Consider the following 15,009-nt stretch of genomic DNA (forward strand, 5'->3'; position numbering starts at 1 on the left):
TGGCTTCTGCAGCTAACTCGGTCGTCTTCACCTTCATTTTCCTGTTTGTTCATAATCTGGAAAAGAAAAACAAACTTTCCTGCTTTTTCAGGTGCCAAACGATTTTTCAATTTGGAATGAATTAGTCTAAAGGAAGAAAATATTCTTTCTACACCGGCAGAAGAAGCTACTGCTGTTAAAAGTGAGATTATCACTTCAATGGTCTCTGAATCCAAGTGCTTAAGTGACTTCCTCCAGTTCACTGGTGTGACTTTCTTTAAAACATCATCAGCAAACAGATATTTCTTGAATGGTTCACCCTTAGCTCCGAAGTTTTATAGTTGGCATTATGGAGGGATGATTGCTGGATGTCCATGTCATAGCCAACTCCTCTTCTTCAGCAGTTAAGGTTTGACCCTGGTACTGAGTTTTGAGAATACTTGCAAGAAAATGAGCTGTAGATAATGGGACAAGCACTGTGTGGTGACTTTTTTTTTTTTGAATGCTTGTAATTTAACTGTCATTGCCTATTTCTCTTTTTAAGGTCTTACTCAGTTCCTTCCAAATTTCAACAGCATCAGCAATAAAACAGCTATTTCCCTGCATTTTGTTCAAGACTTACTCAAGGGTGTGGCTAAATTCCACCGTCTAGCCCTAAGGAAATAAAAAGCTGGTGTACTGGTTTCTAATTAGGACCCAATCCTGCTTTTACTGACTCCAATGGTGCGGGAGTAGGCCTTAAATTTGAAAAGAACTCTGATATGTGTTCTGTAAAAGTCTTTGTTCTAGAAGCTTGTAATACTACTTCTCATAGGACCTCCAGGGAATGGGGACACTTTTCTCTGGATCACTTCAAACTATCTCATTGATGTATGAAAACTCAAACAACCAAAAAGCCTCCATCAAATTCTAAACCACTATCTTGAGCAGCTTCAATCACCAGCATAAAACCTGTGCAACAGACAGGCGTTTATAAGGAGAGATTATTTTAATGCACACCGAAGCACAGCTTGATCAAATCAATCCCTATGTAAAACTGTCCTCCAAAGCAGAAAAATGTTAAACTTCTACTAAATTCCCAGTCTTACCTAAAAGGCAACAGAAAAAGATACTTTTCACACATTTTGTAATGGGACTTCAAAACATGCCTGACAAATATCTGTGAAAGTGTTCATATAAAGCTTTTCTTCTGCACTAATTTTTCTTATGTATAAGGCGAGGCTTAATATAGAGTTTTTAGCTAAAATTCACCACCAGCATCCCAACACTTGAGTTTAAATACCGTAAAACAAATCCATTGTTTACATTCTCCAATTTTGGAGCGCAACAAAGAACTTATGCTGAACAGGCCAATTGGCATAGAGTTGCCAGCTGCTTGGCAGAACCTACTAGATCCTTAAGTAGCTTGCAAAGTATTAGCTTTATTTGAATAAAGATTAAGGCAAAATCATCCCTCCCATGAAGAAAAAATAATTGTGGGAGGAAAAAAATGTGCTTAGGAAACTATAACCCACTGTCAACTTGTCACATCAGGCAGATGGGAAGGGCATTCCTGGCCTGCAAAAGCAGTGGGGGCATAGCTCTCTAGATGCATGAAATGACATGCCGCAGTCTTCAGAATTTCCCTGCAAATCAGGATTATTTAGTCCACCAGGGGCCCCTCCCATACTGGCAGCACAGGTCACCTAATTTTTTAAAAAGAAATGTTTCCCCTGCAAAACCCATTGCCCTTTTCAAATGTCTCTCTTTGGGTGATGCTTTGGGTTGGGACTCAATGGTGACAGAGTAAGAAAAAGTTTAGCGTGGGAGTTAGCCAGTACTGCAAGAAGCACTGTGAATGAGGACAATTCTGAAGGCTTGCTAGGGAATGGTGCCATATATTGTAGTGCAGCAGGACACTGATTCCATTCACTCTGATCTTGCAGAACGCCAACCATGCACTATGTCAAAGCTCAAGGGTACCTGTGTTTTTGAGCCCTCTTCCATTCTCGTTAAATACACCCTCTTAGGAGTCAGGCCTCTTGTCTCCACCTGTCCTGGATGGAAATATGCAAATCTCCCACTTTCAGCCTGTCTTCCATAAACCCTTTATACCAGCTGTGATAGCACAGCAAGACCAACTGGGTTTCATGACAGCCAGCTTCCCTTTGGGAACTGTGACCAGTAGGTGAATACAGTCACTCAAAATAGTCTTTTCAAAACCAAGTGTAGCTTAACCTTAACAGTAGGATCAAAGTGTAGTAAGAGACTATTTTAACGTAACAGTCTCCACGCATATCTATTTTACCTAAAACTTAGATAGGTCTAGCTTCTTCCCGGCACCCCCACATCTGGCGACTTCTTCCCTGCAGCCCCTGTCTCTTTCCCCTGTTCTTCAGGGGCTCTCTGTTTATCAGTCCCAATGTTCTTTGAGTTTCCTACCTGAAGTACAAGCTCCAGGGTCCCCTACCAAGCAGTCTATCTCCACAGAGTCAGCGGTAAACTTCAAAGGGACTAATGCCTGCATTGCCCCATTCACCAATACTTAAATGGACAATATGAAGCTATTGTCTCCTTTCCTGAAGATGCGTAATAACTCCTACTGGAATTAACCCCTGGTAGTCAGATAGCAAATAAAGGTGTATGTATAATATTCATAAAATATTTACAGGTGTTTCCCATGGCCTTCACATGTTGCTCATGCAGGAGCCCACAGGAACTTTCTGAGGAACAAGGGGAACAGTTGCCATATTTTCTCCAAGGGTAAAATAGGTTGAAGGAGAAGAGGGAACTCTTTCCATGCTAGACAGTGAGGTGAAGGAGCTATGGGAGAGTGCTATTTACCCAAGCCAGGGAAAGGAGTGAGAGTTGCATTCGTCCCAGTTTCCCTTTATTTTAATCTCTGGTTGTGCCTATTCTTCACCCAGCTTTGTGGTAACTGAAGTGGAATTCCTGCTTTTCTTTCTCCTCTACACACATTGTACATGGGAAGAGGTTATGTGGGCCTAAATCAGTGTCTGTTATTTCAGTGTTTACCATGTTCAGCTACATGAATTCCACTCTGGGGTTCAGCTGCAATTAAAGTGGAAGGTGGTATAACGCCTTAGTATCATTGTAGAGTGATAAAGCTATGAAAATAGACCTATATATCATATCCATATAACACATCAAATGAGAAATCACTTTGCTAGACAATGCTGACCGTGTCATGTCTATGGGATCCCTCTCATTTTACAGGCTACCCTGAATTACAGATACTTGCATGAAGGAGTGCAATCCTGGCCCTCACAAAATCAATGGGAGTTTTGTCATTAACTTCAATGGAGCCAGGATTTCACCCCAAGTCATGGTTAAACATCAGACAAAGTATTTTGCCATTTTGGAGTCAGAATGTTATATATAGCCTTCTTAGAGTTTTTGTGTATTTTATAGATTACCTATTTAAAACAGATCTCATTTGTGAATTAATAGTGTACAAAATGTCCATCAAGCATGCTTTTGGCAAGATTTGACCCACTAGGAAGGGAACTTTAGATACTTTACAACTTAGCTTGATTTTAATTTGAGTATGGACAGGAACACTTCATTGCCGGTCGGTTAGGCTTTTTGACAAAGGCAATTCAGCCATTCTTGCAATATGATATTTTAGTTTAGTTAGTGATCCTGTCGGTTATAATTCTGTAAAAACTGCTTCATTTTTCTCAAATTCAACTTAACTGAAATGTTCAAAAGCCATGCAGTGATGTGGGTCAATCACAGAGCTGGGAGCCAGGATGCCTGCATGCTACTCCTACCTCTATACACTTGTAGCACTTTACAAAACATAATTTAGGTAAAGAGTCAGTAAATATATTCCTATTTCACAGGGGGGAGATGGAGGCCCAGCAAGGTTAGAAGTTTATTAATTAAATCACATGTAGCTATACACAATATACTACTGCTTATTTATATGATCAGAGCCTTAGTAATGGACGAGGACCCCCTTATGCCTGACACTGTACAAACTCAGACCAAAGATGGTACGTGCACTCCAAATAAGAATTTTACAAAGGTGTAGTACACAGTACGCTTTCATTAAATAAATTGTTTTTACATTAACATTTAGTATAAAACAATACACACTTTGTGAAGAGCACGAAAAACAACAACTCTGCAGTTTAACATAAGTACACTTTTACAATCAACTGCAACACTTTGATCAGCCACCAAGCATTGTATTAATTTTATTAAAAAAAAAGTGGAATCCATTTGTCACACAGCAATTGTTTAGTGCACCTTCAAACTGAATTGCTTTTGAAAACAATTAAAATTGACATTTGAGTCAATTGATGGTATTCATAATTTCAGTTCATTTTTACATCTGTAATAAAGCTCAAGTTGGACTCTGAATTTTAATTCTGGATTAACAAGAAAATTGTAAGGAGATATTAGAAATAGGATTTAAATATAAATGTCCCTACTGATGCAAAAAAAAATTTAGTTGATTAAACAAAAAGCACTAGTAGTTTAACAGAATTGTTAAAAAGTGAGATTTTGTTTTCCATATGGCAGCATCAGTATCTTGCTAACTTAGGTTATAAAAGGAAGTGTAACCTACAGAACTGATCGAACAGTCAAAAGACAGAAGGGTCTAGGACCATATCCAGATAATATAGGGAGAAGCAACAGGCAAGCATAAGAAAATCTACATGGTGCTAAGAATAATAGCAAAGATGGTTCCCCACTTACAGGGTTAACACTTTTTGTTTTTGCAAATGTATATATGCCATTAATTTTAAACTTCATGTATTTCTAAGAATTGCTACACCAAGACCAATGAGGACAGAAATAGAGAAATAAAGTTGAATATATTCTGCAAGATAGTGATAGGTGAACCCAAATTGATGGACAAATACATTTTTGAAAATAGCTGCAGTGATATATTCTCTCCCTTTTCCCCCACCCAAAAAAACCCCCACCATTATTTCTTCGGGATCCTACTCTTTTATATTATAATATCAAGTATACATATAACGTAGGACAGCAAGCAAGTCACTTAAATATATTTAAGGCAAGATTTTCACCTGGTGTAAATCAGCACAGCCCAATGAATATCCATGGACCCATACTAATTTGTGCCAGCTGAAGAACTAATCCTTAGCCCAGTAGTGACACTTAAATTTAAATACTAAATTATACGACAGACCCACAAACCATTCTGTGCTAGTCCAACGTATAAAGTGAAAGCATAGCAAATACCAATTTAATTTGTGCTTGAAATTTAAGATTAAAGTGTCTTGGAATGAAGTGAACAAAAATTGGATTATTTACATATTAAAAACATTCATCCTGATGGTCCATCATCCTGAAAAAACTTTTCCTAGGAAGTAAAGCTGCAAGAGGTATAGCTAGATAGACTAGTTTAACACATTAGCTAGATGTTTCTGATAATTTTATCAGTAAGGCAATGTATAGTAACACTGACATTTCAATGTTTATAATTAGGATTCACAGTTAATGCCCCACTGAGATAAGTGTGGGAATTCACACATTTCATACCATTGTTGTTTAAATTTGACTAGCTGCAGACTTGACAAGATACCAGTGCATCCGTTTGCACTTCCATGCAATTTCCACTGTTCTTTCAAATGAAAGATTAGATTTTGCAGAACCCCAGAAATCTAAGAGAAGACCAGTTCTTAAAATATGCAAGTTATTCCTCCATCACTATTCAAGCACCAAGAAAGTAGTGGGCCCTGTACAAGGCAAAAAATTAAGACAGTTCCTATAGAGAGATAGGAATGACTTAAAATAAATACATAAATAAAAAATAAAGAACCTCTTCAGTTTGCTCTGAATAATAAAAAAAAAATCATATGGTTGTAGTTTAAAAAAAATAGATATCCAATAGCTTCACTCTTTGTGTAAATCATTTGTCAGGGCTGGCATACTGTTATGAGAAATGGGCATGAGAGATAGCATAACCACTGGATACCTCCAATTTGCCTTAATCACACTAATTTGTAAATGCAGCAGATGGACTGGAATTTGAAATAGAGCAGGTAAACACAGGCCATGTCAGTACAAGTCTCTTCATGGCTTGCCAATCTCCCTCAACCATGCCCTACAGGTTCTACTCCAAAGAGATGAGATTAGTTTAGTCTCCAAACCCATTCAGACCTTGGGCTTTCTGCTGAGGCTTATGACTGACCACTTACTAGGAATCAGACTGAAAAACCTCCAACTAACTTCACATAGGCTACTGAGGGGCACTTGCATGGTAAAGAGTTGGGGTCACTACTAATCTGTCAGATTAGAACTGCTACCTGGAAATGGTGGTAATGCGATAAACAGCCTCTCTCTGAACCATCCAGTCTGCGAATCAAACTTCTGTAATGCTGTTCTCTTCTTTCATTATAATCATTTCAGAAAAATATCACCACCATGCCTGAGTTCCAATAACTGACATCTGAAGTACATCCAGGAATCCCAAACATAAACTGAGAGAAACCTATTCTGAAGTGGAGGAGAAATCTGACTATTGCTGAGGGAAAAAGAGGAGCTAAATTACAAAATAATCAAAAGTTAACAAATCTTATTTTTAGGGCTAGATTGTGCTCCTATTCCTTGCTCAATCAACCCAGGTCTTGGGTGTGGTGTGGAGGGCAACTCCTATTCTCCAGATACTGCCACTATGGGGTGTGGGCAGAAATTTGACTCTGTACTACCCCCCCCCCTTCACAGTTGTTGAGGAGTGAAGTGAGATGCATGCTAAGGGTTGTAATTACTTACTTCCCTTCCTCCTGGAGCAAGAGGGGAGTAGGGGTAAAATTGTGAGTGTCACAATTCCTTCCTGGGGCTGCCCAGTCATTCACTGCCTCTTATGCAGGGTCCAGGATGAACCTACAGGATCAAGAAGGTCTTTATTCCTACTTGTCTGTCTGGTTCAGAAAGCAAGATGTATCTGGAGATTGTGGTCAGCAGAGGCAACTAAGTGTTCAAAGAACGGAATGTTCTGTAAATTCTATTTTAGGGGAAACATAACTCTACATCAGTCACTTCTAAGATTAATAAGCAAAGTGTGACTCTGTCCTGTTTATTAGTTTTTAATATCTGTTTATTGTTTCCAATGCCAACAAGAAATATTGGGCCAGTTCCTCACCTGGCTTAAACCTGTGTATGACATTGAGATCAATGAAACATTGCTGATTTCTACCAGCTGAGGAACTGGCTCATTACTGCTATGAAACAAACTCTAAATGTAGAAGTGTTTAGAAATGTTGTGTGTTCCTAGCGACATAACATTGTGAGTGAGGGTGGGATTAATAACTGGGCAAGCACGAGATTAGAGACTGACAGGGGAAGACTGGGCCAGACATTCAATGATTGTCCCCTTGTAGGTGTTTAGGTACCTACCTCTCTCTCTATACACACACACACACACGTCAGAGCGTATATAAATTTATTGGGCTCCTACATTGGTACCTGGAAGTGGCCACATTTTCAGATGTGCGGAGCACATAGATACAACTCTCCTTGGTTTTACTGGAAAGTCTCAGCATGTCTGAAAATCTTAGACCATTTATTTAGGTGTGTATATTAGGATTTTGGTGCCTCACTTCAGGCAAAGTTTTGTGTGTGGGTCAAACTATATGTGGGTGGCTATATGAACAGACAGCAATGCAGAAATAGCAGAGACCCTGCACAGCAGGTTCTGCCTACAGTTATGAACAGAAAAAGCATGAGACTTTCATCTTGACATGTCTTGCATTCCTGTGCCCTTTGAAAACAGACATACACTTTAATTTTGTTTAAAATCAGAAGATATGTTCCGTTCATTAAGTAAATTCAGACAGCAGTGTGGCTCAGGAATCCACGCTTGCACAATTTTTTTTTGATTTTTCACTGGAAAACAAATTCATCCCCAAACTGTTCTTTATTCCTTTTCCAAATATATTTTCCACAGGGGAAAAAGCCCTATTTTCTGACCAGCTGTAGTCCTAAGGGTCTCAGGAAGCTGCCTGAAGTTAGAACAATATAATTCTACACATCCCTGCCACAGGCCACGGAGAAGATTTCTGCAAGATCACTGGAAGGGGGGAGGGAATTGTGGGTGCAATGGAGATACAATCATACGCTTCCACATACTTCCTGATGACTTTTAGCCTTAAACCCCACATATGCTGCTCTTCCCTAGGGTCTGGATTAGTTGCTGTAGCCCAGCTACAGAGTAGTCTGGCAGGTTGGGGCTGTGGATTCCATCCCACTGTCCCTGGAAACTTCTGCATGAAGCAAAGCCCTTTCAGGCAGCATTTGCTCCTTTCAATTGTTTGGTTACTGGGGGGGGGGGGGCGCGGGGCGGGGGAGAGTCTCACTCTATTATCATCACTACAAAAGGTTTTTTTTCCTCTCCTGCTGATAATAGCTCATCTTAATTAATTAATTAATTAGTCTCTTAGAGTGGGCAACTCCCACCTTTTCATGTTCTCTGAGCTGTGGTCCAAGTGTAGTATCTGTTCTTATCAGTTTAATATCTCCTCACTATATGTTCCATTCTATGCAGCCGATGAAGTGGGCTGTAGCTCACGAAAGCTTATGCTCAAATAAATTTGTTAGTCTCTAAGGTGCCACAAGTACTCCTGTTCTTTTTGCAGATACAGACTAACACGGCTGCTACTCTGAAATCACTCTATTTTGAAATTGTACATGCAAATCGAGTCATAATACAACACATGCAATTTGCACTCTAGCAAAACCTGTTTTACAACAAAGAAATTACCATGAATTTTTAGTATAACCAATTACAAAATGTTACTGTGACAGTCACAGCTTTGATATGGAATGTGCTGCATGAAAAAGTCTGACTATTCAGAAAATGCACAATAGTTGGTGCCTGTCAACAAATGTTTAACTGTATATGTAATTTGGCAACAAACTTACATTTCTTACACTGAAGGTATTGCTCCAGTTCCAGAATAGATTGTTTGCATAGTTCCTCACAATTCTACTTCAACTGAGTAGATTTTAGAAAATATTTCAAGAATGATGCCCAAGGTACTAATATTTGCATAATTTAAATGGAACTGTAAACTACTTCTTTCAGTTAAACAAAACAAGATCATCAATAAACATTGTTGACTATTTCAACAACAACAAAAAGCTTTTACATTCAAAACTATAAAGTGAATAGCAGATACATTTTTTTTTATGTAAACTGACACGTTAATAGATAACGTCTCAACAATACAAAACAACCTCCCTCCCCAACAAACCTTGCTTCAGTGATGCTATGGTTACTTTGTTGACAGATTGTTTTGCATATCCGCCCTAATAAACCAGAACACACAATTTATTAAAACAAGTGTACTGCCTTGCAAAGTAAAATATTAAGACCCAGAATTAACATTCCCTTTATCCTCCAACCTGCAAAGATGAATTAAAACGTGTCCTGATTCAATGATAGTTTATAGACTAATGCACTATAACAGAAAATTATTTGAAACATTTGAAGGCCAGTTTTTGCTCCTACAATCATCCAGAAAGACAACACTGGCATCTTCCAGTATATTAAAAATATATATATATATTCCATGCTATCTTTTACTTGTTTCAGGCCTGAAACAATTTCTGCTGAATTTTCTCAGTTGGCATAAAAAAACTTGAATTATGAATATTCGCCAGTCTCTTGTCAGAGTGAAGATCTAATAATCAGCTCAGAAAATGTCAGATTGCAGTCTTCTTAGAGTGTTTTTATTAACCAGTAGCACCATCTGCTGGTCCAAGCAATCCCTTCAAATTTTAGAAAACGCTGTGGAGAGTGACCCAGCCAAAATGACGCAAAATGCTACGGAGAGTAACAGGTAGTTTTTCAATCCCTATATAGCCAAAGAAAGAGAAGAAAAATGTAATATCGCTTGTTTATAAAACAGCATTTAAAAAAAGAGGGGGGAGTAAAATGAAGGAGAAGTTGGGTTGTTTACAATAGATTTCATGAATAAGTGAGTTTTCTGAAATGGCATTTATCAGAAACAAATTTTAAGTGAAGACTCTCAGAAAGTGAATCCCAAATTCAGACAACATTAGTGCTTATAACAGAAGAGTTACTGTCTTCCAGTCAGGGAACCAAACATGATTAAACATGATTGATGTGTCCATTCAAACCCAGCCAAACATTGCTTAAATAATGCCTATAAAGTTAATGGGAGTCTTTCCGTTGACTTCAAAGGGAACTGGCCTGGATTCATAAAGATTGTTCACAAAACAGCTCACTGTTAGTAATCTACACAGCCATATATGTTTTTATACGGGAATTAGTCACAAAAACTATTCAGCAAATAACTTTGAATATTTTTGAGAAATTTCATTCTACCCAAGGACAATTCTCAAACAGCAAAAGAGGCAAAATTAGTTGAATAGATTCTTACAAATTAACTGGGCAACTTGAGTTTTAATCCTGGTTTGGACACTGACTTGCTGTGTGATGTTGGGTCAGCCAACCTCCCTGAGCCTCACTTTTCTCATATATATAGCTCAGACAATGATATTTACCAACTTTACTTAAAGTTAAGCATGTGCTTATGGGTATATGCTTATGGGTATATGCACATGGCAATATGAGGCCTGTGGCATGGTCGTGGCTGGCCCAGGTCAGTGGACTTGGGTTCACAGGGCTCAAAAATTGCAGTGTAGATGTTCGGGCTTGGTCTGGAGCCTGGGCTCTGAAACACTGCAAGGGGGTGGCTTTCAAAGCCTGGTTGCTAGCCCAAGGAATTTTTAGCCTCACCACCTGAGCCCTGCGAGTCTGGGCCAACTGATTTTGGGCTGCAGGTTTTTATTGCAGTGTGGATGTACCTGTAAGCACATGCTTAAGTATGTGAGTACCTGTAGTCCAGGGGTCGGCAACCTTTTAGAAGTGGTGTGCTGAGTCTTCATTTATTCACTCTAATTTAAAATTTTGTGTGCCAGTAATACATTTTAACATTTTTAGAATTGGGAATTAGGTGCATAATCCCTTATATGCCTCTATGTGCCAATCCACTAGACAATGTGACTCATGGGACAGTGGCACCACCAGCTTTAGAAGTTTGTTCAAATTTCACAAGGGTGACTGTTAAAATGAAAATGGCTTTTCAATTCCTCCCTCCCCCGCAAAAAAAAAAAAATCAAAGCTCTTCAGTTTTATGTAAATTTCAAAAACTAGAAGCAAGCAACTGTTCAACTGGGGGGGAGGGGAAACTTATGACAAATATTTCATCCAGCTCTAATTATAGTGGTAGAATTAAGTACTCTCTCTAAACATCAGAGACTAATTTTAGCAGTATTCCCCTTTTAATCTTTCAAAATGTAGAACTTTTAAAGTATATAATTTTTAAAATTACTGCCAAGTGCTGTTTCTCAGGTTTCACATGCAATTCTTGAAGTCAGATACAGGTAAAAAGTTAGGACACCGTTGGACTTACCTTTATTTCTTTAAATACCAGGACTCCCCACATAGCAGCTACAAAGCCAGGGCCCTAAAGAACAGAGTTAGCTTTGTTAATATATATAGCATTTCTTAAAAATGGGCAATTTTCTCAATACTTAATTCAGACCTTTTCTTCCTGTGTAATGCAACTGTAAATGCTCATAAACAAAACAAACATTGTTGTAAAGATTTCAAAGGAGAGGTCAGTAAATCCTGCAGGAGGAAGAAAAGGGGGAGGAAATCTGAGGAGACGGTATGATCTGGACCTAAATTAGACTGCAGAGACTGAATCTTGAACCTGCCACTATATTCATTCTTGATATTCTCCAACTTGAAAATCTGAGGTGAGATTTACTTTTGCAGTCCAGGTTGGAGGAGGCTACTCAGGCTTCTGCACACAATCTTAGCAGTTACCATGGTTCTTCCTAATACTTACTTCATTATTACAACTAACTAGTTGAACAAAGGTTTCAGAGTGGTAGCCGTGTTAGTCTGTATCAGCAAAAACAATGAGGAGTCCTTGTGGCACCTTAGAGACTAACACATTTATTTGGGCATAAACTTTTGTGGGCTAGAACCCACTTCATTGGAAGCATGAAGTGAAAAATACAGGAGCAGGTATGATTCTCTAGGCAAAAGAATAAATGGACACAAATCTGACATCAGGAGTCATAACATTCAAAAACCAGTAGGAGAACACTTCAAATTTCTCTGGTCACTCAATAACAGACCTAAAAGTGGCAATTCTTCAACAAAAATACTTCAAAAACAGACTCCAACGTGAAGCTGCAGAACTGGAATTAATTTGCAAACTGGATACCATCAGATTAGGCCTGAATAAAGACTGTTAGTGGTTAGGTCATTACAAAATCTAAACTTAATTTCCCCAATACTAATTTCTCCCTACTGTTACTCACACCTTCTTGTCAACTGTCAGTAATGAGTTACTCTTTTACCACTTCAAAAGTTATTTTTCCTCCCTTGGTATCTTGCTGTTAATTGATTTATCTTGTTAGACTGACCTCACACTTGGTAAAGCAATCCCCATCCTTTCATGTATTCATACTTGCTCCTGTATTTTTCACTTCATGCATCCAATGAAGTGGGTTTGAGCCCACGAAAGCTTATGCCCAAATAAATTTGTTAGTCTCTAAAGTGCCACAAGGATTCCTCGTTGTTTTTTTTAGTTGAACACAGTTTGCCTTAAACACTTGTCATGAAAGTGAAAGACTAAAAATACATCCTCTTTTATTTAGCAATAATCTGGATAATCCACAAGGGGTCAGGCCAGGTGGACAGGTCATAAAACTACCATTTATCAAGGACGTTACACTACAGTTTTCCTAGCTGACAGCAAACTTAGTGATAACGAAGAGCACCTGGCTGGGATGATTTAGCTGGGTATTGGTCCTGCTTTAAGCAAGGGGTTGGACTAGATGACCTCTTGAGGTCCCTTCCAACTCTGATATTCTATGATTCTATGATTCTTTCCCCAGTGAAAGCTATATTATGACTTCCAATGCCTGAAGGAAAGAATTATTAAATACACACCAAGAAATTATCATACTATGAACAAAAAGATGTCACAGCAATGAATGAGTTCTCATGTTACACTTAATACATGCAAGGTGAATAAAGGGGGAAAGAGTGTCAATAACAAGTGTGGGACAGTGAGTTGTCTGGAAACCCAGACGTCAACCCCTCTAAAATGGAGTAGAGAGGCTGATTCAAACTAAAAGAAGCGCATCTCATCCGAAGCTAAAATCACGATTGACACCACAAGACTACAGTTTCCCTATACAAAAAGAAACATATTAACAGCATAAGCTCATTTGCTGCATCATCTCTTACACTGACACAGAGTACCTGGCAAAGTGGCCCTTTATCTAGTGGAGGATAAAACTTACCCAAAAAACTACAAAAAACTAGCTGCTCATATGTACTGTATCATATATGTAAATAAAAAGGCAAAATTGGTCAACTGCTGCTCATTTCAGTTACACAAATAGTACCATTAATCTTTTTAACAAACAGCATGTTTTAGGTATTGAAAACACACAAAAGGATTAGTATCTGAATTCATAATTTTATGCAAAATATATATTAAAGACAGAAAATATCACAAATTGTGAGGCATACAGTGAAAAGTGTAACTGCCAAGATGAAATCATGTAACTGACTGATCAGTGTCTCCTCCTCCGCCCCCTGTGCCTCATCTACAGAGGATGAGGGTCTATTACAGAGATTGACTCTCTTACTTAAAAAATTACTACTGCTTTTAGCTCTGGAGGCCACTAGTTCAACCCTTGATGCCTCCCAAGATGATTGTTGTCATAATCATACGTTCCTAAAAGCCAAAGGCAACGGGGGAAACACACAACGAGGGGTCCTAAGAAAAGTTTACAGACTGGCTGTACAGACTGGACACCTCAAAGTTGCAAAATTATCCCCCAAAAGGGAAAAGAAAACCCTCATTTTAAATAATAATGACACAATGAACAACGTTTTTAAAAAAGGTACTCACAGCAGTAATTATTGGAAAGCTGACCACCGCACTGAGGTAGTGATTAGCTATGAACCAGCAACAATTGGCTATTGCCCAAAGTACACCAGCAACAAATCCTAGAAACAACAAATTCCAATCAGAAAACTATCTACAACAAAATATAGGCCACCTACAGCAGGCAGTGCAAGACATCACAATTTACTGCGTGCAAATGTAAAACAGAATCTGAATAGTATGTTGACGATTGATTATCTAAATCTAATCTTACAGGATAAAATCATCATTTTCAAGAGAAATGGCCATGGAATGGTAACTCCACAGGGAGTGTTCGTGGGTGAGCAGTTAGGTGGTGTCACAAATCAGGGAAACTGCATCTGTATTTCCCCTCAGTAGTACAGCAAGAGCACCCATTGTCAGGCTTCCAGCTTCCCAACCATTGCTCTTGGATGGACCTCTGTCTCTCTCTCTCTTCTTTCTGGGGAATTTCCAGGCGGCACAGTTCCCTGCCTACACTCTATTATTCCCAGCACAGACAGGCTGCCCCAGGACACCTGCTTCTTTCTCTTCAGAGATGGGTAACAGGTGTAATTGTTAGTTACAGGGTACCGCACAGCACTTTCTATGCACGCTTACTTTGTTCTTAAGGTAAAAAGCATTACAGAGAAAACATATTAAAAACAATAAAAACCCACACACATGCTAATAAGTTTACCAATGCTAACATGGATTCTGGAGAGAGCAGTTATTCAATCTGCCTCCTAAGGGGATTCCTTGTGGTTATAAGTTCAGCTCAGAGCAAATACCCAGGAGTCCTGTCCATTTGCTGGATCAGAAAGAAGGCCCTGAGTCAGTTTAAAACCAGGCTATCAATCAAAAACCTTTTTCCTGCCTGTTGGTTCCTTCAAAGGGTTGATAATGGAGAAAGTTTATTAGCATCCCCCTCCCTACTAGAGAAGGTACATACAATAACATATACAGAATCACATTTTTAATATAACATATCCCAAAGGTATTAAACCTAATTCAAAAAGGGTTAACTTTATTTATTTAAGTTTATCCTAATATCCTAAACAAACCTTATGGAATTAAAGGATATTGTCAG

General features: G+C 38.6%; 1 protein-coding gene across 2 annotated transcripts in view; it reads right to left on the bottom strand.

The window, feature by feature from the left end:
• Positions 1-3,843: 3,843 nt before the first annotated feature.
• TMEM144 (transmembrane protein 144) overlaps positions 3,844-15,009 on the bottom strand; it is a 31,558-nt gene continuing 20,392 nt past the window's right edge. For both annotated transcript variants that reach the window (XM_054030758.1, XM_054030757.1), the window contains exons 10-12: positions 13,926-14,023; positions 11,397-11,450; positions 3,844-9,812 (exon numbers count right to left, since the gene is read on the bottom strand). In XM_054030758.1, coding sequence (XP_053886733.1) covers positions 9,729-9,812; positions 11,397-11,450; positions 13,926-14,023 — 236 coding nt within the window. In that variant the 3' untranslated portion in view covers positions 3,844-9,728. The remainder of the gene's footprint in view (positions 9,813-11,396; positions 11,451-13,925; positions 14,024-15,009) is intronic.

The sequence above is a fragment of the Malaclemys terrapin genome, chromosome 5 (genome assembly GCF_027887155.1).
Source record: "Malaclemys terrapin pileata isolate rMalTer1 chromosome 5, rMalTer1.hap1, whole genome shotgun sequence".
Taxonomy (NCBI): Eukaryota; Metazoa; Chordata; order Testudines; family Emydidae; genus Malaclemys; species Malaclemys terrapin.